The 27,147-nt window shown below is 42.0% G+C and overlaps 1 protein-coding gene across 1 annotated transcript in view; it reads left to right on the top strand.

Moving 5' to 3' along the window:
* srcin1a (SRC kinase signaling inhibitor 1a) overlaps positions 1 to 27,147 on the top strand; it is a gene marked incomplete at both ends in the record, with an annotated part of 123,141 nt that overhangs the window by 53,930 nt on the left and 42,064 nt on the right. The window contains 3 exons of the mRNA XM_080487248.1: positions 19,057 to 19,086; positions 19,980 to 20,338; positions 25,647 to 25,673. Coding sequence (XP_080343374.1) covers positions 19,057 to 19,086; positions 19,980 to 20,338; positions 25,647 to 25,673 — 416 coding nt within the window. The remainder of the gene's footprint in view (positions 1 to 19,056; positions 19,087 to 19,979; positions 20,339 to 25,646; positions 25,674 to 27,147) is intronic.

The raw sequence follows: 27,147 nt of genomic DNA, 5'->3' as shown, positions 1-27,147 counted from the left end.
CTTTAGCTGCACGCCTGTTGGACTAACATGAGTGTATGCATCATGCAGTGTGTGTGTGTGTGTGTGTGTGTGTGTGTGTGTGTGTGCACGTGTGTGTGTACAGCTTTGTAGAACAGCTGACTTGTTGCCGAGGCAACCACTCTGCAGTGACAGCGGCTGTCATCCTCTTCTCAGCTAATGACGGGGGTTGTTTTGATGGATCCTTTTTATTTCGTCTTTGCCTTTTCTTGGGAAGGGTTTTTTTTTCTTTGTCTCCAGCTCTTCTAATTAAACAACAACAAAAATAGTTCTGGCCGCATCATTCCAATTAAACTGTCAGGCTAATTCCTGTCCAAGAGAAAATTTGCTCTCGCTACTCTCGTAATTTGAAGAAAATCAGCACTGCTGTAATTGTGCATGTCCACCCCTCCAGGTACAAGACAGGGATAGACTAATTGTCTGAGCACAGCTTCAGTCTCAGAGAAATTGCAGTGACAGAGTGGGTCTTTGCTGAAGGGATAGGGAAAAAAAAATTCTGTTACTGTTCAGGCTTGTTGAAATTAACTATTGTTTCATTTTTTGGTCTAACTTGTAGTAGCCCGACTGGTGTTCCATGGTTTTGATTGGCAGCCATACATTTGTGCAGATACTTCTTCCAATCAGTTAGACATGTTTCTACTGATTTAATCAAACATTCACAAGTAATTGAATATTTGCACTTTGTTACTGTAATCTAGTACATATCTCAGGTGTCTGTTCTTAAATAATTTTCTGGCTTTTTACTTTGACATCTGACATTTGTAGACAAAGTTATACATTTAATTGATTAATTAATTCAGAGTTCCAGTGAAAGATTGAAAGCAACTTAAATTATTATTGTTATTGATTTCTGACACTCAGGCTGTTTACATGGCGTTACCAGTGAAAACCCCTGTTTTGTCTGCATTTTCTTTTTGAATACAATGTCCATTTACACCGAAATGCCAGAAAAACGGAAAATTATGTAGTTAGCATGTTGGGCCACTAGTGGGTGCTATTGGTTGTTTTTGTTCTGAAACCACACTTAATGCTATACAGTATAAACATTAACAATGGCGAGTACAGGGTCATTCATATGGACAGGTGATCAAGTTGTTGATTTTGTCCATCTACTCGCGCATGTGCAGATGAACTATTTACTACAACCGTGGTGTGCAATAGCAGTGTTTCAGAAAAGTTGTGGTTTCCCGTTTCCACGGGGACAGAATTGGGGGTGTTTTCAAAACGTTTCACCTCGGGAATGGTTCAGGAAAAGTTGCATTTTCAGTCAAAACGCAACGAAAATCCTCCGTTTTCACTTTACAGTGTTGCTGTGTGAATGGGGCCTTAAGCCACATGAGTTGAGAAATCCAAGAGTGATTAATTTATATTGATAACGGTTGAATGCTTATCCTATAAACTGAAAGTTTTAAATGAAATTCATGGTGTTTTATATGAAGTGCAGTCAAGTTATTCCTGTTTTCTTTATATATATTTTTAAGTCCATTTAATTTCTGATGTATACAATGACAAAAATCTAACCATGATCAGTGTCACTACTAATTATTAAGCTGACAAACAGTGTGAGAATAAAAATTATTTTACTTGGATTTTCTTGAATAACTAATAATTTTGATAAGCAGTTCACACGTGCTAGTAAATGTGAAGGCCCGTTTGTAGCTTTCAGTGCAGCATCGATGTGTTTGGCCTGTTGTTATCGATGCACCTTCACATCGTCAGTGGGTGAAAGAAAAACCAAGGTCAGCACTGCAGTCCAAGCCTGCACTTATACCCAGAGTGGGTCATCCCTGAATGTGCAGAGTATGCATATCCATACTCATATCATAGCCACAGACACATCCACTGGGGTTGCGCCAACACTTACAAAGTAAAGTAGGAATTAATGGACCAGTGTGTCCCGCCAGGTGCAGTCAGCCGTGCATTATGTTGTCTTAAAAGACAATTATATAGCCAAAAAAAACAACTTAAATTTAATATCAGATCAGGCACTGTAACTTGATATTTCTGTGAGATGAACTGCAATCAAATACGGTGCCATCAGGACTTTTTCGCAGTAACATACGAACTCTAAACTCGTCTCTTCACTTTGATTGCCTTCACAATGATTCAAGCAGCAGAATGCACCGAGCCTGTAATAACTGGACCCGGTCTTTGGGCACCTTCCCGTTGCTCCTGCCTCCACCTGCTCTGCTAAATCATTTAATCAGCAGACGTAAGTGAGGAACGCATTCCAGCCTGTAATGTAATTCACCACTTTGATTGATAACCAGTGGCCACAGACTAACTAATCTGACAACAGATGTGTTCCTGTGGGAGATTGCTCGTTAGGCCAGCCTGTTTGCCGAGTCTGGAGCGACAGTCACTGGGTGCTAATGCTACAAGAGAGCCGTAGGTCCGCTGGGAGACTATACATGTCAGAGCCAACTCAGTAATCCAGCCGTAGAAAATAAGTAACCTTACCACAGCTTCACCAGCAGCAGCAGCAGCAGCAGCAGGAGCGGCTTATTTAACCAGCAGCGATGACAAGATTTAGTGGAAATTACACATCATTACACGATCATTAGGAAACCTTAGGCTCGCAATCTTAGCAGCACAAATCGGGTTTCGGCATTCACTCCACAGAAATGATACTAGAATAATAATAATCTTGTTAGGGGATTTTTTTTTGGGGGGGGGGGTTACTTAACTGTTTAATTAGACAGAAAAACAACAAAGATACAACTTGCTGTTTCCAATTACTGGGGATATTTACTGGTTCAGGGTGTTTGTCTCTTAAACAGTTGAATTCTATCTCGTTTTCAGTAGCCCATCTGTCTTATACACATGCTCTATTTAAGTTAGGGGTTAAAAACTACTGCTAACACACACAGACACTAGTATCACCAACTAACACAACACAACTGTTTTAGGGGCAAGTGGGATGACTTTAAGAAACCCCCCAGCCAGAATCAGTGAGCAAATTTGTCCGTCACACAATATGTATGCTGACATACCTGCAGAAAGATATTTTACAATGAGACCGATGCTGTCAGCGTCTTGGCTGCTGGAGGAGTGAAGCAGGGCGGCTCTCTGACCTGTCCACGTACATGCAACAAAGCCAAAGAACTTCGCTCTGAGGACTAATCATAACGTGGCGTTCTCATTCCATTTTCTGAGATACTACATGGAAAACAAACATTTTAAGGTCAACACTGTGATGGAGACCTTTAGTGGTTTGCATTAATATAAATGGCAGGATGTTAGTATTGATCTGTGTTGATTGAGCTCATGGGTGGCCCTTAAAGATTACCAGCAATTTGTATCGACTTTTACTTAAGAGTGCACCCCGGTGACTCCAGCGCTGCATTCCTGTATTGCAGGAGTCTTAATGGTTGGAAACAACACTGAAATTGGCCGGTAAGTGATTTGGTGTGTCGCAGAGGTGGGAGGTATAAATATTTCCTAACTGTTCTTCAATGGACTTTTGAAGCATTTGCACACTACCTACCTACCTACCTACCTACCTGCCTACCTGCCTACCTACCTACCTACCGTCCATCCATCCGTCCATCCATCCATCCATCCATCCATCCATCCATCCATCCATCCATCCATCCATCCATCCAGATTTTTTAAAGCTTTTAGCTTCTAGAAGAATTTTCTCGAGGTCAACAGTGCTTCCTTCCAATGGACCACCCACTAACATATCTCTATGAGATAACCACTACTAAGGTAACAAGTCAAACCATGGTGTGGTGTGGGGTAAAATGGTACAACCAAAGCACGACCAGAAATCTAAAGAAAAACGTCAAAGTTTACCGCAGTTATACCTTTCACAAAAACCTACTTTTTCACATGGCATGGACCAAACTGAGTGTGATGCCCATCTGTCATGAGGCTCACATAGGGACACTAAAACACACTAACACAAGCTGGATAGGCCTCGTTTACGCCACAGTACTTCCAGTGAAAACAGGAAGGCTGAAAACAATACAACTTTCTTGTAGAGCCACTAGTGGGTGCTGTTTTCGTTTTTGTGATGAAGCCACACACACGTGCACAGAGAACAATGCGCTATAAACATTAACAATGCGCTATAAACATTAACAATGGCGAGTACATGGACACTCGTTTCGTTAGATTGCTGTTACGGGTGACTCAACTATAAAACTACAAAGTCCCAGTAGAATATGGACTGAGAGTCGTGACACTCTGGAGGCCGCCATTGTTGTTGTTGTCCATCTACTCGCGCATGAATAGAAGAACTATTTACTACGGTCGTGGTGCGCATGTGGAGTAGCAGCATCTCAGATAATTCCCCCCGTTTACATGGAGCTGGGGTCAGAATATTTAAAAAAAAGTTTCACCTAGAGAGCCGTTTTCAAAAAATAGCATTTTCAGTGGCTCAGTGCACCGGAAACGGACACTCAAAACACAGTAAAGGTTTTCCATTTTCACTGATAAACGTTGTCGTGTAAATGGTTCCTTAAGCCCCGTTTCCACTGCACAAAAAGTGCAGGAATGGAGTGGTATGGTATACAAATTGCTGGTAACCAGCTCTGTGGCTGCAAAAACATAGGATTCATAAGGTCCAGAGCTGTCGCCTCCGGCTGAGGTTACTGTTGCAACGCCACATATCTGCGGAGCTCTTAACCCCGCCTACATTTTAACCGGACTTTCTGCGGAGGAAACGCTCACCAGATTTGGCTGTGGTTACGCTTTGCCATCAGTTCCATCCCTGCACTTTTTGTGCTGTGGAAACGGAGCTTTAGAGAGCTGAATTAAATTAACCTACATGTTTGGTTTGTGGGAGCACGCCGAATCTGCACCTTAGTAGAGGACTATTTTTCCTAAATCTTTTTGGAACTCAAATATCTCCATGAGACATAAAATCTGAGAAGAAGTGCCTGTTGAATGCGACGTCTGTGCCAGGTCGAATTAGCCTTGTGGGTGACAGTGATAAAGGAGACGATTCAAAGCAGCAACATATGATTCTATGGAGAAATGTTTGAAAGGTTCAGCTCAAAGAAACTTCTCTTAAGTGCTACTTTTTTTTTTCCCTTTTATCCTTTGAATACATTTCAGAAGAGGCCTAATTGAGTGAAAGTTGTATCACTAGAAATAAGTCACATCAATATATTTCTAGTTTTGCCTGAGTAGAATAACATGTGTCTGTGCCTCCATACATTCTGCGGTCGTAAATGTGAGCCAAAGGTAACGTAACCTCAGGTGGAGGTGAGGAGACTACAGAGGCGTGTCTCAGAGCACAGCATCCTAACTCCTCAACCTTCAAACTTGTAGTCATCAGACCTGAGTAACCTTCGTTTCTTGCACTCTCCATGACCTCTAAGCAGACTTTGATGTGTTACTTGGCTGTAACTCAACTTTAAAGCGGAATTAGTGTACATGTTTTGGGCCCTTGCGGGCAGAAGATCTGCAAGCCGACAGAAACACAACCCCGACATCGCCTCATTAAGTTCCTGGGCTAAAGTAGAAATATGAAAGTTGAGACCATTACAGGCAGCCATCATAAAGAATTTGTGTGCCATAAAATGGGCGAAGTAAAAGTGGTTTTCAAGCTCTGTGAAGCAGCAGAGTTGGGTTGTAATTCTCAGTCAGATTAATCAGTTATGTGATTCATTGTTAGAAGAAAACAAGAGCATTTCTTAATTACTTTTCCTACTCAGCATCTTCTGAGTATGAACATTAGGGCAGAAGCAGAGGGACACATTGAGGAAAAATTGCTTGAAAAGCCTTATATCTCCTTTTCAGCTTTATTTCCCCCCTTCTCTTCTGGTGTTGCCCCCTCCTTGATAATAACCCTGCTCATCTCATGAATATGCAGATGTTCTGTGGATCAGCTCAGATAGAGAGAGCTTCTTAAATCTTCCTTTCATATTCGCAGATTTTCCTGTGCTGGTTAAGCTACTCCACCAGATTTCACCCCATCAGTCATATTTTTAGTTAGTGGGTGTGTCGCAGCAGTCAATGCACAAATACACATTTTGAAAATGTGTGGCAGTAATTGTTCTTAGGGGCATATAATGGCCCCTTAGACCGGAGCAATTCATTCTGGAGTTGTTTGGTAGCCCTATCAGGGGTTTCCTATTACCCCTGACCGCTCCAAGTGCAGCTCTCCTTGCTATTATATTATTTTTTTTACTAGCTGTGGCTCCCCCTGTCTGTTAGTTGAGTCATTGCAGTTACAGCAGCTCCAGTGCTTACACTGTGTATGCCTTGATGCCAAACACATTTTAGGCCAGAGGCCACATACAGCACAATTTCATCTTGGGTGGGTCAGACTGGTAATATAATTCCATAATAACCTTTAAATGTAAACTTTAAAGTTTGTCTTTGTTGTGGCAGAGGATATGTGATAAAAATGTCAATTTTGTTTCACTACAGTTTCAATATCAAGTCAATTTTAATGAAAAATATATTGAAATGTCCAAAAACCTTCTCCTATGGCTGATGCATTATGCATTTTTTTACAAACCCAGCCTGGCAGCATTTCTTTAAGGCTAAAGCTAGTTTGCTATCTTTCATGGCATCTCGTCTAAGTCTCGTGTTGTGTCTGCTACTCTTAAGAAATTAGTTTTTAACAAATAATCAGTTTTCCTTGAGATGTTTACAAATGGCTTGGTGGTTTGGCGGGCCTTATGTTTGACACCCCTGTTCTAAAGGGAGCAATACGGTTGCATTTCCAAAAATTTGAATACAATCACAAATGGAATTGTTTCATCAAGTCGTTTTTCCACTCGTATAGTTTGCAAAAACATCCTGAACCTTTCTTTCATGTTTTAATTGTTATAACATATAGAAAAAAACATTACTCTGTCATTAGAAATGAAAAATCTAATAGGAATGAAGCCGTTTATGTTTAATTGTTTCAGTGAAATGAAGGGAAAGTCAGCCTTTCTATTTTATTCAATTATTCAGTTATTTTGAGCTGCGTGTCGAAGAAGCCCCTGCTGACAGACTCTGATGGGACGAGTGTTTACCTGCTTCAGCCTGAGTCGGCCTGTTTACGTGATACACCGGCATGTTCAGCCCCTCGGGAATTTCCGGCTTTTCCTTGCTCTGCATCCCTCTCCTCTCTCCTCTCCAGCTCTCCGCAGCCATATCAAGTTATTTGCTCAACTGCACTCATTATGTTGTCTAATGAACATGTGCAGGTTGAATTAAAACGTTTATATTCCAACGAGGAGCCGCTGAGCTTTTCTCAGAGTTGTTCAAAGTGCCATTTGATGTGGAAAACAAGGTGCTCGCTTTAAATTCTTGGGAGAAAACTTCTTTAATGCGTGTTGCAGGTGCCAGAGCTGTGCTAATATGGAAACAACAACAACAACAACAAAAAAAGGCAGTCTGATGTTACTACGGGTGATGTTGTTCCCCAAATACAAAATCTGTCTTTTATGCTTTATTTTGTTGCTGTTTCCATCACTTGGCTCAACGGCTCGGCGCTCCGCTGCATCGTGCTGCTCCACTGAGTCCACTGAGATTAGCTTGAAAGCATGCGTCTTTGGTTGTGAGGAAGTATTTACAGATAGACGTTTGTGCTTCCTGCCGTTCTTTGTGGCTAAATACTGATATTCATTGCGTGTGAATACTTTAGAGGCTTGTTACGAGTCGTCAAGTCCACTTTGGGTTTGCAATACAAAGAGGGTGAAATAGTGTCGAGATAAAAATTACGTCTGAAGTGGTCTGCACACTTACCTTTCCTGTTGTTGTTCCTGCAGTGTCGCTTCATTTCACTCAGGGTTTTGCTGTTTTTCCACTTAAACACGAATTCTGCGGGTTCATCTGGGAGACACGGTAGAAAAGGTTTGATAGCAACGGATCTTGTTCCATTTTTCACACTGTACTCTGCACAAGGAGGTTCAGCAGGAAGAGGTTTCTCTGGCCAGGATCAATAAAGGATCAAATTAATACTACTACTACTACTACTACTACTCATAATAATAATGATAATAATAATAATGATAATAATAATAATGGGTGGTCATATATAGCATGCAAGTCGTGGTTTGCAGCATCTCTTTTTTCCAGTTTTTGTCCTTTTCACTTTTTAGAAGAAATCGTGACAAAAACATAAAAGCAGAACGTAAAGCGCTTAATTATTTCATTAATTTGGAACTGAATTTGCTCATTAAAATCAGGAAGCACTTTAGCGCAAACCTTTAAGTGGAACAATTACAACAAAGAGTTTTTCTTGTCTGAGAAGAGTCATGGTTTATACTCCATTTTTATTCATTTAAAAAAAAAAAAAAAGTGGTATCAGTGTCATTCCTATTATGAATAACATGAGAAATTCAAACAAAAATGACTGCTTGGTGTGAGACGAAGGTACAGCATGAGAGTCATGAGAACATAATGCTCTGCAAAAGCTCTGTGAAGGGGGGGCGGGGGATATCCTCGGGTTTAGTCACCATCTTTCACTGTCCAATATTTCTCTGTGCGTTTGTGTATTTTCCTGACTGATGTTTGGAAGTGCCGTCGGTCCACAGTTATTACACGGCCCCGGGGTTGCATTGTAAGCAGCAGCCTTGAGGAGATGTGAAGACGACTCGGGCACTTCTGTCATTCATACGCAGGGAGCGTAATGTTCCTATTTTATTTTAGTGCGATGAAGACTGAGAACGCATCTGAATCCCTAAGCATTATTTCACTTGCCCTTTGAATCTGTATTTTTTTTAATCTTATGCTGTACTTTCCCAATATGATTAAAATGGAAAGGCAATATTTAACGGCTTGGTAACATCAGTATTTACTGACTCACCTATATAAAGCTGTTAAGTACGCGTCACACTACTGGTTTGATTAGACAAAGATAAAAATGTAAATTTTAGCTTTACAAATCTGTGGCCTTGTCACACTTCTTGTATATTTAAACTCTTTTTTCTTGTCTCACATCTTTAGAGCTCAGGGTTCTCGATTCTTGATTTTGGCTTTACAAGTCTCCAAAATTATTCCAAATTTCTCAAAAAGAAAGTGTAAATTAGCTTCTTTTTTTTTAATTTGGAGAGATAATAATTGCAATTACTACAACAGCATACAAGAGACACTTAAAATGTAAATATCACGTTGAGTTAATATTCTATATTCTATATATATAATATTATAAGTTAATATTTGCAAGGTCATGATTTGGAGACTTCATGCCAGACTATTGATTCAAACACCTGCTGCAAATATCTTGGACTCCAATTTAAAGGTCTAAGGCCACGTTTACACAACATTTTCAAGTGAACACAGAAAACTTTCGTTGCGCTTTGGGAGTCTGACTACATGACCGTGGTGCTCGGAGCCACTGAGAATGCAACTGAAAACGGCTCCCAAGGTGGAACTTTTTGAAAATGTCTCAGACATCGTCTTCAAAACATCGCTGTGTAAACGCTAAACCTTTCTGAAACAAAAACATAAAAACTATTCATTTTTATTAGAAGTGTTGCCGTGGAAACGAGCCCTAAGACACCAAAGTCCATTGGCGAAGTTGTTCGCACTCTGTCCCAGATGAATCCCTGTGTGGCGTTTACTTGTTCTCCGTGTGCCTGCAGTCCACTTGTTTTGTTATTCTTGGTTTCTCCCACAGTCCAAAGGACAAGTTAATTGGTCACTTGTAATGTCCCCCTGGTGTGAATAAGTGTGTGTGAGTGTCTGTCTCTTTGTCTCAGACCTGTGATGGACCGATGGCCTGCACACGGTGGAGCCTGCCTTTTACCCACTGCCAGCTGGGATCGGCTCCAGCGCCCAATCCAATCCTGTATTGATCGAATACATCAGGATAAAAGATAGATAGATGAATGGATGTGTGTTAGGGAGAACTTCTCATCGACCAATCAAATTGCGTTCTTCCAATAGTCCATCCTTACAAATTGCACTCACAAGGAGACCCTCAGCATTCACTAATGCTTGACCAAATGGCAATATTTTGGAAATGCTCAATTTTCTTGCCATTATTTAATAGCATGTTTAGTTTATTTTCTATATTTGACTGGCTTCCCTTTGGAGCTTTATTGATGAATTGAGAGTGAATTTGCCTGGCAATAATGAAGGTGACAGCTGGATTTCACGACTCAGAGCAGCTGCTATGTACCAAAGAAAAGTTTATGCCTGACTGCTCACAAGAGGTAAAAAGTGCAATATGTTATCGGCTGTCAGATCCTGACCCATCCTGTGTCCTCCCTGTGATATTGATGTTACTGCTGCATCATGTGTAAATAAACCTCTCTGTTTAGATGCTCAAGATTCTCTTGCAGGCATTAAATTCAAAATGGGGAAAAAAAGAAAATCTTGAAAAACGTAGCTGTAAGCAATAAACTAAACCTGAACTCATTACAACATGTTAAACACTTTGAGTGCACAATGTCGTCAGTCAATGGTGCGTATAATGTGAGGCACTCACACAAAGGAAGAAAAGATTGTTTTTGATAATTGATGGTTCAATTGCTCATCTTTCCCTCAACATATCAATGTGTCTGCAATCACTTCAAATCTGACACCCATCGCTGCATTACAATGTTGTGCTGCACCCTGACTGCAACGACACGACGTTTACAAGGCTCACCTGTGTATAAATTAAGCAGAATGGCATTTAATAAGTACACGCATCGGCAAATAGCTAAAGGTTAGTACTTGTTTTGTACTTTTGTACTCGTCCTTTAAAAATGTTGGCGCAAATTGGTGCATCCTCAGCAATTTTATATGTGTGTGGTCATTTTTTTGATGTTCAAAGTTCAATTTCACAAAAAGAATATACGTATGTAATCCACATTGATTGTCGTCTCATGAGCCTACTAATACCATACATAAGTAAATTTACTTCCATCACAAACTTTGTCATATTACCTTTTTTTATCCTGTTTTGAAATATATCTCAAACCACTTCTCACCCAGTTTGTAGGAGAAAAAAGGTTGTCTTATATATGGAATTGTTTGTAAATGAACCTGAAGCATCTGGTTCCACCGTGATTCTCACAGTGTGTAAAGAGGTGGATCTGATGGAGGTCCGTGTACTGCAGACAGGTGTGGTATTTCCACACCTTATAGACATGATACGTTCCATCTGCTGATTTAACTCCATTACGTTGGCTTATCTGCGACAGTCAGTTAAACATAGCAGCGCTGCTATCATGAGGTGTGGTTAGAGTGCTCTTGTTCACACACTCTGCCGGCTGACCCGCTGCAACAATAGACTGTAATTAAGAGGCCTTTTCTCCTGCTCTTGGACTGCTGTTATCCCAAAAGAAGACAACCAGCTTTTACCAGGATGACAAGTGAAACAAAGAGGTGCATTACCTCCGCTTGTTTCTCGCCTTCTCTCCCTTTCCCTCCCGTCTCCATCCCTCTCTCCAGCACACTTATGCATCATCTCCTGCCTTTCTCCCTCAGCTGAGTACACGCACATTTGTTGTTTCCAGCTCCAGACAGCCCCAGAGATGTTTCAGTGGCACAGTGGCATGCTCTAATTGTCTGAGTGTGTACCTCTGTGTATTAACAGGTGCTTTGCTGGATCCACATTACTGCCGCAGCTTTACCTTGGCTGCCTCCACCGTATTCCCAAGTGTTGCTGAGGGCAACAAAGTTCTACATGGGCGGGAGCGAGGCAACTTAATGGGCACACATTAGAGAGCAATCGGCGAAAAGCTGGGCGGCGCCTGTTTCTATTGTTTTAATGATCAGGGGGGCGTTACCGTCACTTTGCGGGGAGCAATAGATTGCAGCTGTCCTGGTCAGTTTTAAGTGAGGCTGTCTGGAGACTTTATGATTGTCTTGGCCTGTTATTACAGCCAGCAGCACGGACTCGGAGCTTGACCTTCTCCTGATGGCTCGCTCTCACTGCCCAGCTGTCAATTTCACCCCTTTTAACTCTCCTCTCTTGGCACAGCAGTGCCTTGGAGCCTTTCGGAGATTACCTTAATGGAGAGAAAAAAGTGAAGTGCACATTCCTGCTGGGCTGTTTTTTTCTTTTTTAAAATTCAAGCCTCATCGTTTCAAGTGTATAGCAAACACCAACGGGAAGGCAAGGTGAGATACGAATTAGAGAAACAACAAAGTCATCATTGGGTGCTGATTCAGAGAAATCCAAATGTCTGCTGTAATAAAGCAACTGTTGTAAATTGCAAGGTGAATGCTTGCAGTCAGAGAAGCGAGTCACCTTCACTTTGTAGGAAACCAACTGGCAGCTCAAGCTCCCTACTGGTGGACGACACAAATCACGGTCATCTTCATTTTAAAGCCAGGGTGTCAGACACGTTTTAGTTCAGCCCTATTTCATTTTGAGTGGGCCAGAGTGGTAAAACAGTGCCACAACAACCTGTAAAGTTAAAATGTAAAGATTTTCTTTGTTGAGCATACGTGATGAAAATGTCGATTATTTTCACAAAACCAAACAGTTACTACGGACAACTCCTAATCTCAACATGAAGCTGATTTTAATGATGCATTCTGGTGCAAAATACAGTGAAATGCATGTTTTTACAAAGTCACCCTGACAGCCTGGCTCTTGAGTCGGGTTTGATAGCAACGAGATAATCTCTCACGGCTGCATCATCGATATTTCAGCTCGGGTCTCAGTGTTGTGTTCTGTCTGCTACTCTTAAGGAATTTCTTCTTTGTGCTCCTTTTTAATTGTGTAAACATTCAATGAAATGAAATCTGAGAAAAAGAAAATAACATGATTGAACTCAATGAAAGATTATGTTAAAAAAAATCAATGATCTCTTTGAAATCTTTGCAATTTGCTCGGTGGTTTGACAGGCCGGATCGGAGCCTCTTGCAGGCCCACGGGCCTTATTTTTGACACCCCTGGTTTAAAGGCTCCATATTTGTGGAACTTTCCTAAGTTTTGCAGACCTGATCGGGGGGGGGGGGGGCTTTCAGGAGCTCATATTTAGCCCTGATATGCGCCCCTTTCCTCCAATATATTTGTCTTAACTGATCCCACCGCAGCACGAAAAGTTCAACGAAGCTTTAAGAAACAATCCAGATTTAAGGTTTGCAGTTCTCACCTGATTTTCGCCAATTTCTCTTGGTCCCCCGTTCCTCTTCGGTTTAATATTCAGCTGGTCTGTCTGCCCTGTGCTGTCACAGCCGGCGTCCCACAAGAAGCCTCGCCACGCTAGCAGTAAATTGGGCTGTGTATCAGAGGGAAGAGCTCGTCGTGCTTCCCGGAGCCATCTGCATAACAACAGACCTTCTGGGGAGGACACGGCACTATCAGAGAAACTTCAAATAAAACGCCGCCCTTCTAACAACGCGATTCTGCAACGGAGGATGAAAGAGTGGAATGTTTTCTCTGCGTAAAAACTGTTCTCGACAAATAAAGCAGGCAGATAGATCATTAGAACAGCTCATTAAACTATTGATTTAACAGGACAATTTCAGATAATATAAGTACAGAACTGGATGGAAACAACAGAGTAAACAATTAGTGAAACAAAACATGAAAGGAAGTAATTTTGCCTGGTGAGATGACGCAACCCGTTTGAATCGCAGCAAGTAGCAAAATATTGTTTGAATGCTGGAATCCTGTATTTTCACAATAAGAGACACTACAGCTTGTTCATTGGTAATGAATGGCATTTAACGACAAGTGTTAGTTAGAGGCGTCAGCCTTAGCAATCATTGCATTTCTAATGTATTTATTTGTTTTTACTTTAAACTGCTGCTATAAAAAATAGAAATAGAAATCCGTTTTTTCTGTCTTTATCACAAATGAATCCCTAGATCTTTACCCTAAATGACCAAAACAGCTTCTTTTTTTTTTGCCACTTTCTACCAAATAATATTTATCTGGAACCATAAAATATCTTCTTATCTAACTTGTTTTAGTAATAACATAATAAACATACACTTTAACAAATACACAAATTTGAAATGATTTATAAAATAGAGGAATCTATTAATATAAGGGTTGTCTGATAAAACTGTTTATCTTTGAAGTGAAATTAGGTTTGAGATTTGTTGTCTGATAAAGTTCCGGACAGAAGGTTGATTTTATTTCACGGTGATCTTTAAGTAATTGCATGTCATGTTATTTCCTTCCTGTATATTTGTTTACTGACGCGTCCTCTCTGAGAGCGCACAGTCGAGACTATTCAGCAAGTCAAGACCTTGTGTGATTCAGAGGAACAAGGCAGACAGCATTCAGAGCACAACTTTTCAATGGAATACGTGGAGAAAGTTATCAACATTTATTGATACCCGGAAAAAACAAGAAATGATATTTATCAAGGATTTCTACCCATTTTTAAAAAGTTTGAGGTCTCAAATAAGGCACAAGTTACAGTATATTCCTTGTGTTAGGAATAAAACTTTTTATTTTTAAATGCCAGGCCCCATTTCTACAGCAACGTTTTTAAGTGAAACTTTCATTGCGTTTTAGACATCTGTTTACGCGACAAAAGTGCTCTGAACCATTGAAAATGCAACTTCTGAAGTAGAACTTTTTGCAAACGCTCTGTCTCCGGGGAACTCAATCAATAAAGAATGATTTGGATCAAATCAACACTTCATAGTATCAATAAATAAAATATCTTTTAGATAGTAATGTTATGAAGGTTAGGTTGGAACAGGCTCTGCCCAAATGTTAGTGTAGTAGATGTTAAAAATCAGTTATTTGTATTTGTTTCAGTTACAGTGAATCTCCTCTTTATTTTGTGGTTGGCACCTTTGGCTGTCTCGTGGTCACAAATGTAAAATAGAATACGGAGCTAATGTAATATAATAGAATATAATGAACTAACAGAGATCTGCTCAATGAAGGAAAACTAAAAACTAAAATAAAACTGAACTGTGCAAAGCCTTTCAAAGAGACGGTGGCCATCGTTCACAAAGTTTAGTGTGGTCACAGATTTTGGTGCCTTCGAACACTCTTCAACAAAGGCACAAATGTAATCTAAATGATTTGTGGTTTGATAAATAAAGCCGAGGCTTTGGACACTTCACCTTTAGTTGATTAATGAATTGTTTATGCCTTCAAAAATAACAAGTTCATTCATTTAAGTCTAAAAAGTTAAAGAACTTAAAAAAACAAAAAAAAAAACGGAACACTGCATAAATACTAAGTAGACTCAGTCTGAAGTGCAGTTTCAAAGTTTCTACTTTAGAATGAAGTGACATTCTTGGAAAAACTGTTATAAACCAGTAAACAATAAGGACACATCCAATAAACCTGCACTCACAGAAAGTCTTAAAACATAAATGATTACATTACAATGCTATAACAAAGCTTGATGTCCAAATCATTGAAATGATAAAAAAAAAAAAAAAGCTTACAATGGAAACATCAATACAACAGTTTGTTTTCCTAATAAGATCCACTGCCTGCAGTGAAAAGTGAACTTGGAGTCCTCGAAGCTCCCAGAGTGCAGCTTGGAGACATTGACCTAAAAACAGCTCAGACTCCCGAGGTCAGTGAATGCAGCATTAGATTTGGCCATTAAGAAATCCGGGATTGTGTTTCCCTGCAGCCTGAAGCTGTTTTATCTCCCCTTGACACTCTTGTACAACCCTCCACTCCCTCTGACCCATTTGTTTAACATCCCTAGAAATCAAACTCCGGAGTCTGTTTCCCTTCCAAATCACCTTTTGCTGATTCTTCACACCATATGTCTGTGCATCTGATGACGCTCACTTCTTCCCACCAAGCTCGGAGTCCAGTTCAGCGGGTGATCCTAAAGAAAAAAAGAAGAGAGAGAAACATATTTGCCTTTTGGACGTCTCCTCTCTGGAATTTGGCTGTGGTGAAACAGAATATTGTGTCTATTGATAGTCGTTGTGGGTGGGTTGGCACAAGCTGCATGTCTCAAACTCAAATTTCCCATATATATATATATATATATATATATATATATATATATAAAAATATAAATATACTCTGATGGAAGGCAGCGGAAACAGGAGACTCAGGAGTGAAAAGTTGGGGAGAAGGTGGATCAGTGATGATGAATCTTAATAACTGCGGGGGGGGGGGGGGGGGGGGGGGGCTGTGAGCTGTGAATCACAATTCCTCATGGATCGTCTTCCTACTGAGCTCAAATCTATGAACTGCTACTCCAGTTTTTCAAAGTTGTGTTTTTCCCCTCCCCACCCTGTCGTATTGTTTTATCTCTCAGCGCCCGCTGAAGCAGGTCGACGCTCTTGATCTTGCCCTCTGTGTTGGCGGTGCCGTCCAGGCCTCACCGGCTGGCCTCACAGATCCTATCGGTTGCGATGGCGCACCGCCAATGTCATTCAAGCCCTCCATTATTTAGCTGACCAACATGCTGGGCTTTTTTTTTTTTTTTCTTTCCTTTTTTTAATTATTGTTGTTTGTAGGTGCAGTGTGGCCTGCAGCAGCCCGAGAGATGCTGACAGCCATTGTTTTCATTGTGATAAAGTGTTCAGCAGAAGCCCACCCCATCAAGGCTCCTTCATGTACATTGAAGTGATGCTTTCTCCTGCGTGGGCGTGCGCAGATTGTTTTGGCTGTCAGGGTTATTGTGTGCCAGCTTGTGTGGAAACGAATTGGCTGGGAATGACAAAAGTAAAGATGAATAACCTGTTTCCATTTTCTATTCTTACTCTCCTGCCCACACGACTTTTCCTCCCGCTGTGCTTAAGACGAGAGCTTCGTGTGCAGTTTGCAAAGTTTTTCACTTGCATCCCCGTATTTGATCTGGTGCAAAATGTGCCTGTGAACTAAACTGTTCAATATTGGTTTTTTTCAGGTATCGACAATAATTTCCCTGAAACAAATAAGAAGAAGAAAAAGAATTTTGCAAATAGGAAGCATGTATTTGACCTTAAACTCACTTGCTCATCATACACTCATCTAGCAGCAGTTCTGAGCTAAATGCAGTGTTTCTTATGTGTGCTAAAGGAAAACATTTATTCTGCACGTACTTGTTTTTAGATCATAGCAAACTCGCTTTTCTAAATGGCCCTTGTTACATTAAAAAATATCTACCTTTTTTCAAAACATATATTTCCAAATATTAACTTTTAGTTTTTAGCCATTGCAAAATAATTATTTATCATAATTTAGGCCTTAAACATACTATAAACTCAACAATGTTTGAATTTTTTTATAGTATGGATCAAAAAAAAAAAACATGTCGAATCTATAAAGGTAGACTAGTTTGTGGCACAATGTCACCAAGAGACTCGAATTCAGCGTTCTTTGAGCAACCATAGAGTTTTTCAAGATTCATCCCATGTTCATCACTAATTTATTCGTGCCTAATAAAATGCTTTTGAGCCCGTGGCATTCACAGACTGGGGTTCAGGCATCAAACTACAACTTTTCACTTTTGGAGAAGAGTGAATGTGTGAAATACAAACCTACTGAATTTTTTCAGGACTTCTCCCTGCAGCATTTAAACCCACCTCTAGATGAAAATCCTGCATCTATCACAATGTGGTTAACGTTTCACACGAGACAATATGCTAGAGACTGCTGACTCAACATACAGCAACCGTGATATTATAGTTGCAAATAATTCTTTAGTCGTTGACCACCAGCAATGAGTTATTCTTTTAGCGTCCGTAAGCAATGTGTTGCATCGCTGCGATTTGATTGGTGGAGTTTGCATATTTTTATTTTACATGCATAGTTATTGGATTTTTTTTCACCTCGTAATATCGATTCCCCGCAAAAAAGCTTGTCTTGTCTTATTTGAGGTGAATCGGTTGCTCTGAATTGTCCAAAGGTGTGGATGTGTGTGAGAGCGTAACATGTGTTGGCTGACATCGACGTAACTCTAGTGGCTGTAAGAATTAACGAATGGGTAAACTGAAAAACAATCTTGCTATTGATGGCTTCATTGTGTCAGTTGAACACCTATAAAACTTTTAAAAGAGGAAAACTGTGAATTGACTCGGGAGAGAGAGAGAGAGATAAACGCTCCATAAATTTGAGAAACGCTGAGATTTAAGGTTCTTTTTGGCCGGTATTGCACAGCTCTGCAAAAAAAGCCATATTGCTTGTTGTTGCACTGTTTGATACTGTTTATGTTTGTGTGCAAGCCGTGATGCTTGCTCAGCTTTTCACTGTCATCAAAGATGCTCAGTCACAATAATAAGCCATGGTACATAGACTTGGCTTTGCCAGCTATTGTAATGGGGCCCTTGAGTCAGGTCCTTGTTAGCTGATGCACAATAAGCTCCAGCCTAATGAAGTGTAAACCAGAGATCTGGGAGGCGAAGACGGGGGGGCAAGCGATTACGGCCGGCAGCCTTGATGTGCGATGAAGAACTCGATGCTAATGCTATTAGCCGGGAGGTCAGTCCATTTGGCCTTCTCCCTGCTCAGAGTGTCAGCACTTCATAATGCGAGGCATGTACGGGGCAGGGTGTTGAAACACTTGATCACACTCCAGAGTGATATCTCGCTGAGAATTAGGAGGCAGAAAAACGGGCTCGCGATGCAAACGCGGTTTGATTGCAGCTGCGTTGGAACAATCACAGACCTCCTGCCCCAAACAGACCCTCTCTATGTTAAGGTTTGTCCACTGGAGAGCGTTGCAGCCTCCATCTGGCCGGCTTCCTCCGCTCCTCCGTGTTCATTAACAGTCCATTTGTTGCTTGTGCCCCGAGGAGCCTCCCTCTGCTTCTCCTTTGCTCTGCTCATCCTAATGCTGCTGATGAGCCTTTAATGTACAGATGGTTCACTTCACTTACTCCTATTAAGCCTTGGTACTTGTATGCTTTTGCTTTAGTCGGTATTAGTTTTATTATCCATGTCTGAATTGATTGTCTACCTGCTCAAAGTGTGAAGATATTGTATTCAATATGATTAAAGCTGCTGTCACTTCAACGTTTCTGTGTAAAAAAAAAATGCATGATGGTAACCATTCACGGGTTACTGTTACTCCCTGTTAGTATTCATTTCCCCATGTTAACCTTTATGAATACATTATAATGCATATATTATGCATTGAATGATTGTGATTCAGAGAAAGTGCTATCATGTCTCGATAGCTCTTTTCTGACTGTCATGTGACAGTGTCCTGGTGTGTTTGGACGCACGTTTGTGCACAAACACACAAATTAACCCTTGGCTTGTTTCTCTTTTAGCCAACGCTGGGGCCTGTTATCCTAAACAAGGTAACTCAGCGGTTAAATGGCTCCTGCACTTTTCATCACACCTTTAAGTTAATTTGTTATTCCAGTCGCATTTTTCTTTCAGTGTGTGTGTGTGTGTATGTGTGTAACAATACTGTCTCCCTCTGGCTGTCACCCTTCCCTCCCTGTTTGCCCTCTACCGTGGGCTGTTGTCTGTCATTTAGAGCGCTGATAAAAAAAAATATATATAAGGCCAAAGGCTGTCAGAGTGATGTGCCTCCTTAAAAATGGACAGCAGGATCAGTAACTTTGAGAAGAGGTAGTGAGACTACGTAGAGGACAAGTCAGAGGGCATCAACGGGTGGAAGGAATGCTCAGGCAGATGGACAGGAGAACAAACACAGTGACAGCCATGAAAGACGCCTTACTTATAATTCCCACCTGACTTTCTATCATGTCAATTTCCCAGGTTTTGGGTTTTTTCTGTCCCCCTCCAAAAAATAAATAAATGAAAGCCTCTTAAGAGGACATGCAGGAACATCACAGGGGCATTCGTGAAAACAAATCCAGTGTGAGCCTCTTTCTTTGATTTACTGCAGAAGTATTTTACTTTTCTCATTTCTTTTCCCTCAGAACTTGAAATCAATAATTCTGCAAGAAACTGCTCTGTCCTGGTGGCCAATAGTCTAACATCCCATCCCATTTCTTTCTTTCTTTCGCTCTCCTTTTCTCTCTATCCTTTCCTTTTCCACTTTCCTTCTCTCTGCCTCATTTGTTTTCACCTCTGTGTGCCTGCTGTGTGTCCGTGCGTCTCAACCCTGAAATCTTCCTACATGCATGTGTGGGTGGTGATTCTCCTCTTTCTCGCACACTCTTTTACCTCCCTCCTTTTTCTCCTCTGTCCTCCCTCCCCATCTTCTCTCCTCACCCCTCAGATCCCGAGCGTGGTGGCAGTCACATGATCTCGACAGATGACCTGGAATACCCACGAGAATACCGGACACTGGGCAACAGCGCACGCCGCTTCTCCAATGTGGGCCTGGTGCACACGTCGGAGCACCGCCATGGCGTCAGTGCCGCTCAGAGCCTGGAGGCGCTCACCAACCTGCACAAGGCCGACATGGAACGGAAGAGAGACGCCTTCATGGATCACCTGAAGAGCAAGTACCAGCAGCAGCAGCAGCAGCAGCAGCAGCTGCAGCATCCACACCACAGTCCCCACCACAACCCGCCGTCACCCTCGCCCTCTCACGCCAGCATGAGGGGCGCTTCAGAGCGAGCTGCACGAGAGCAGGTAACAAATGCGCTCCTACTAATCTGTTCAGATGTATACAGATCAGCCAGAGCAATATGACTACTGACAGGTGAAGTGAATGCCTTCTTTACTGTGGCACCTGTTGGTGGGTGGAATGTTTTATGTAGCAAGGGAACACTTGCCACAGCCTAAACTACCTACAATGGAAACATGAGCAGGTGAGCTGGACCATGGAGCAGAGTAGTAGGTCTGATGTGATGAATTATGGACTTTTGGGTGTTTACCTGGTGAAGACAGCAAGCCAGGGACGACACTGTGATGAAGGGAAATCTCAGGTCCTGACATCCACGAGGATTATGATCAAGAATGGTTTTATAAACATTGCAGTGATTTTGAGGTTTAAATTCACCTTTATTTTGTGCAAAATCAATTACTAATATGTGGGCTGTCCGGGATGAATAAGTCTGATCTTAGAGAACCCTCATTTCATCTTAACGGATATGCTGCTGACATCTTGATGCCAGATACCACAACGCATCTCCAGGTTTTCAGTTCAGTTCAAATTCCAAATCTGTGTCAAAGTGTCACTAGATAAAATACGTCACGTATAGACACAGAATGCAGTCAAATGTACCGTCAGGCGACAAAAAGTCTTTTGTCAGATGAGATCCAGAATGAAAGAGGCACAGTAGCCCATATTGTGTTCATTGAAACCAAGTTCGTCATTACACTGCTGCAGCCAAGTTTCTCTTTTGTTCCTTTACCATGAGAGCGTCACATTGTTCAAGTTTGCATACACATTCATTCAGATCATACTGAGTATGCTTTGTGGCTCTCGCTCTAATGTTTCTCCTCTGCTCTTCACATTTTCTGCTCTTTCTCTACTTTCTCCCATGTTAGTATCATTATATGACATTGTCACACCTTCGTACACTCTGTACTGTACATGAACATGTCTTCTCTGTGTTTCAAAAGCAACACATACAATTCAATGTAATGACATGACAGAAAAGCACATCAGGAAAAGAGAGCAGAGGGGAAAAAGGGAGAGCGTGAGTGAGCGAGAGAAGGTGGCTGAATTACAGGTGGAGTCCATAGTTGCCGTGGCAACGTCTCCCATGTATGGCAAAGAGGGATATCGCATTGCAAAGGTCAGGTTGTGTAGAGAAGGAGGAATTGCACAATGACGAAGACAGGAGAAATGGAGGAATAACAAGGAGAAAGCGGGGAGCTAAAAAAAAAAAAAAAAAAAGGAAGCTGAAGCCGGTTGAGTGGACAGGTCCTGAAGTGACAGGGCATTTTCACTGCACGGGGGAGGAAGCGGCAGAGCCCAGGACTACTTGTCATCATGTGGATGTGCCGAGCATGGACAGCGAAGGAAGAAAGGCGGGAGGGAGGAGGAGCTGGAGAGGAGCGCAGCAGCCAGTGGAGCAGCCCGCTGCTCAATTAGCCGGCACCAGCAAGACCCAGCCACCCATCTGCGAAGGAGTTAATCGGCTGGTGTTGTAATGAATTAAATAAAAGAGTTTCCGCCGCATGTGCAACTGTAGAGCGAGACAGGGAGAGAGAGCGAGGGAGACTGAGTGAGGGAGAGAGAGGTGGGCAAGAGAAGCAAAGGGAGAGAGAGAGAGACGGGCGAAAACGCGATGAGGACTCGCTGCACCTGATGGACAGCCTAGGATGACTGGAGTGGTGGACAGGCACAGGTGCACTGCAGGTGAGGAGGAATTGGAAACGGGACGCTGTTGTAGAAAGCTGTGTGTGTGTGTGTGCTTGTGAATGTGAGCATGTGTGTGTGTGTGTGTGTGTGTGTGTGTGTGTGTGTGTGTGTGTGTGTGTGTGTGTGTGTGTGTAGGGAGGATAAGGATATGCCTGCCGGGATTAAATTCCACGCTTGTTGTGTTTGTTGTGGTTGTTGTGGTGACAGTGTGCATATGCTCAGCAGTCAGAAGGCGAGATGGAGGCTGGGTGGACGACAGTGTAACTGTACACAGAGCCCTTTGTGTGTCTGAGTGAGCATTGATTTACTAAGCAAGCCCATGTGTGCCTTTTTTTTTTAAAAACGGGAGGAAACGGCAGCTGCGATGCTCAAACACCAAACTCGGCTGGGAGGAGTAACGAGTAAGAATGATAGAGACGGAGGGGGGGGGCGGGAGTGCAGAGAGGATGACGCCATGAGAAAGAGACAGAGGTGGAGGAGGGGTGGAGTGAGTGCAGCCCGCTTTACATGCAGGTCAGGTAATGCAGCGCTCCACTCTGTGAGACTACGTCCTTCAGTTGGAGCTCTGTGGCTTACTCCAGAGACCACATGTGTAAATGTGTAGATTTATGCATTGGGCAGTTCAGATTGTGTTTTCAGGATCAGGTTTTTACTCTCATGTCTCAATGATACATGGAGAAATCTGTTGCATGCGGCCCAGTTAATTTAGCAGAAAGTTAAAAATGACAAGAAGCCCATTTGAGCTAAGTTGCAAAGCCACATCAAAAGGGTACTTCTATCGTGGAGCATTATTGGAGAATTAGGAAATGTGACAGTGACTGACACTATAGTACAAGGTGTTGAAAGTAATGCCTGCAGGATGAGGAAGTGTTAAGGAGAAATGGCTTACCTTGATAAAAAGGCTCTGGCATCCTCACAGTGCAGTATTTACAGTTTAAAGTCCTGGGTCATTGTCTATATGAAGCAGTGTGAAGCGTAAAAAGGGCCACAATGAATGTGTTTGCTTTACCTGAGAATTGTGAGTAAGCCTCATTAGAACAACAAATAAAGAAGCCCTGGAAGAAAACGAACTCACAAGACCACAAATCACTTCCGCACCATTAAAGCTGGGTCTCTGAGTCATTTAACTTTGTGGGGGAAATAAAATCATTAGCCTTGTCTGAGCAAGGGATTTATTTATGAAACCACATTGAATGAGTGAATGAATGAATGAATGAATGAATGATTGATTGAATAACACACGGTGAGGCAGTCAAAGCCAGCTCAGTCCAACCTCAAGCACTCACATTTCCAGTGATCTCCTACCTCCATGTGTGACGCTGCCCCCCCCCCCCCCCCCCCCCCCCCCCCCCGTGAAAAACAACCATGTGAAATGATCCAAAGGATTGATCAACCCATAATGGAGCATTCAATCCTTCAAAGCCGGAAGATACATGGTTTTTTTCCGGACACCTACAATATATGGCGTTCAATAAACAGAACGACTTGCTGGGAGACAGAAATTCCCCCTCTGCATCACATCAAAGGGTTGTCCTTAATAATAACCGCTTCGACGTGTGTTGGTTGAAATGCATTTGCTGTGGGGTAAGGAAGCACAGGCTCAGATTATGCTCCTTATCATTTTGTGTACCACTTGACTCTGTTCCAGTGAGCATAAGCACACTTGTATATACATATTTATACAAACGCTGCTAACACCTCTGACACTTAAAATGATAAAGAGAACAAGTCGCCTCCTCATTAACGAAACATTTCCTGGAGGGCAAAATAATTCATATTTAAATGCTTCACAGTACTGTAACTCCCACCTTGAGAACTGTATGCATTTCCTAACAATATAACTGCAGATTATTTGTAGGGAATACGTATCCCGTCAACACTGTTAGTGCACTACACAAGTGGGTTTAAAGTTACGGAAAAGTGAGAAAAAAAACAGGGATGCCACTTGGTCCAATAAAGTTGTTTATGTCTCTTTTGGCGGTTTGATAGGCAGCGTCAATCCCAATCTTAAAGCTGTGTCCTACATCCAGACAAAACTTTCTCATTCTAAGGAGGATTTCGACTATGCAAACAAACAATGAGTGACAACACTCTCTGGAGGGCTAAAAGCCACGGCCCATCCTAAAGAATATCTGTTATGTAGTGTTGTTTTCTCTTCCTGCCTGCAGCCTGTGTTTGGTTCCATCATGGTGGCTAAAAGGCTGCAGTGGATACTGCATTGATCTGAGTCTATATGCAAAACTGTTGCAATTGCTTAAAAACATATCCACTTGAGAAAAAGTTAATGTGCAGCGTTGAAACACTTATTTTTTTCTCACAAAATGTTAATTTTATACAAACATGCTTCTACAAAAAAGGCATTTGCTCATTTCTTGCATCGTGACAGTATATTTAAATCCCTTTGTCATACGCAATACTTTAGAGTCTTTTTTGTACGGAATTGGGTCACAGGTGAATTACTTTTTCAAGCGACGCGACTCATTTTCTCCCCTGGATCAGGTCCATTAGGACTCCTCAGCCTGTATCAAAATGAAGCAAAGTATTATATCCAAGAAGTAGGAAAGAGCAACAAGTGCAGAGGCAGTAAAAGAATGGCATTAAAGTCCAATGAGGAAAGATTAAGTGGAAGCTTAGATTACAATAAGGTAGTCGTCACTAAAAACGCTGCCACCGATGCTTGTGTTTGCAGAAATAATCTCGGCTTTTGTTGAGGCGGTATTAACATGGAAGGCAGATAATGAAAAACCACCAACTATCATAAATCAAAACCTGCCTGTCAGTTTTTTTCTCCTCTCTGCATTCGAAGAGTAATGTGGATTCTGCGGCAGGGAGGCTGAATGAATTGAAAATTGCCTGCAGATAAGAATAAGCACTAGAATAAGAGTTTGGATTAGAATTAAAATTCATGAACTCTGCCCAATCTTTTTATAATTTTCCATGTCATTCTGAGGTATTTCTGGGCCATCAGTGGCTTGGCCTGGTTTTGACTGTGGAGTAATTATGGTCTAATGAAAAGCTGATTTCCCGGGGCCTCTCTCGACACCCGCAAGCACCTTTCCTTACACAGCGAGGCAGCAGGTAGAGCAAACGGACGGATACGGGGAGGTACAGGACTGACTGGTGGAAATCAGCGGGTGAGCAGGTGCTGGAGACTGGGGGACTTGGGATTCGGTGGGAATGAGACAGAGCGGCTCCCTGCTTACCGTGGAGGAGTCTGGGAGACAGGCCAACGCCGCAACAACAGAGTGGGATGCTGTTTGATTCGATTTCACTCTTTTCATTTCCTCCCCCTTCACCGGTTAGAGCCAACTGCTCAATCTTGTTTCAGGTACAGTGTAACCCGACGCCTGCACAACACAGCGTCAGCCTGCCTTTGACACGCAAACGTAACGCTCGAGGTTTCGCCGCATTAAATGAAGCTGTCACCAACATTAATGAATCAATATGGCAAAACTGCTCGGTAATGAACCATGTGGAAGAAAACGACTTATCTTGTTGCCTTTGCCATTTGCACATTATGTTTTTATAGGAATGGCTGCCTCCACTGCCTCAGAAACATTATTAGAAAAGCAGATATCTAACTTTTCTTTTTCTGTCTTCCTTTTCTATATTCATGAAACTCCGCAGCAACAACCCAACTACTGGAGCTTTAAGGTTAGTGTCTTCTGCTGTCTGTAAAAACCTGGTGTGTGTGTGTGTGTGTGTATCATGCTGTGATGCATCATCAAGCAAATGTCCATGCTCCTTTGGCTCCTGTTACACCCAGCTTACCAGGCATGTCGTGACTCTCCAGACAATACGTGTGAGTGAGTGTGTGTTGAGGGGGGTGGCAGAGGTGTCAGGGGTGGCGACAGCTTAAACTTACCATGCTCCATTTAATCTGCAGCAGATGATTCTCTCTGGATTTATGATACCCGCGTCAGATGACATTAATGGCTGGAAGCCATGTGACCCCGTCGATGTCTCACTGACTGAGACATTAAGAAGACGTTTCAGACGTGCTGTCGAGGCATTACTGAAATAATGCTTTGAAATTAGCACAGAAGCCTGAGTCATGCCCCGGCTGCTGAATGTGTTTCGTCAAGTTCAGATAATAAAAATACAGGTTGTATTAATCACCAACACATTTTGGAAATCACTTCTGCTGAACTGAAATCTGGTCTGACTGTCAGCTGGGAAACATCTGACTGTAGTTTCATACCTCACAGCAGCAGACAGGAAGACCAACTGTCTAAACAGAGCAGGTTAAAGAACGTATTGATGGAGGTCTGAGGGAAGAGCTTAGCTGAGGCTCCTGATATCATTCGGACAGGGTGAAAATGTCACTAAATATCTACAGGCTTGTGCCCTGACTCCGGGCAAAGGCTAAGCAATTTATCCCTCATTCCCACAAGTGCTTGTGCTTGAAAATAGAATGACTGGATAAAGGGTACTGAGACAGGGAGAGAGAGAGAGATGTGTCCCTACAGCCCTATTTACACAATGTTTTCAGGTGAAACTCTCAAACTTTCATTGCGTTGGTAGTCTCTGAAAAGGGCTTGCTTTTCAAGGTTTGTGAAACACACCACTCAACTTTTGTAAACAGGGAAAACTGAACTTCCATGAAACACGCTGTGCTACTGATGCACACTGTGGTCACAGTCAGTGGTTCTATTTCTACAATAACAATAGAGGATTCTGGAGTGTATATGCTGCTCACTTTTTATTTTCGTTCAGCAGCTCTTCTCTATTGAGGTGTACATTTACTACACCGTCATCTCGATTACATAGTGAGACAACGTTTTCTTCAACACCTCTGGTTTCAGACTTTTTCTCCACGTGACTTGTCTGTGAAATAATGTCAGAGACTGCAGCATATCGACGAAACAGTTGGAAGTGATGAGATGTAGCCCACAGAGGGACGCTAAAGATTCCTCGAGAAATAAACCCCAAAAAGAGATAAAGAAAAGTTGGTTTTTTTAAACAAATACTTCATTTTGTTTTAACTTTAAGGAGCCGACTGTACTCTTAACGCTAAGTTAATTTCACAAAACTCTCACCATGAACTGTCATTTGACTGACATTTGAAGTAGTGAATAGTGCCGTTTTCACGTTACACGTGTGAGAAGAAGCCTGTCGAAATGTACAT

This window comes from Lipophrys pholis (assembly GCF_963383615.2).
Source record: "Lipophrys pholis genome assembly, chromosome: 19".
NCBI lineage: Eukaryota > Metazoa > Chordata > Actinopteri > Blenniiformes > Blenniidae > Lipophrys > Lipophrys pholis.
This window is presented reverse-complemented; position numbering and strand designations above follow the sequence as displayed.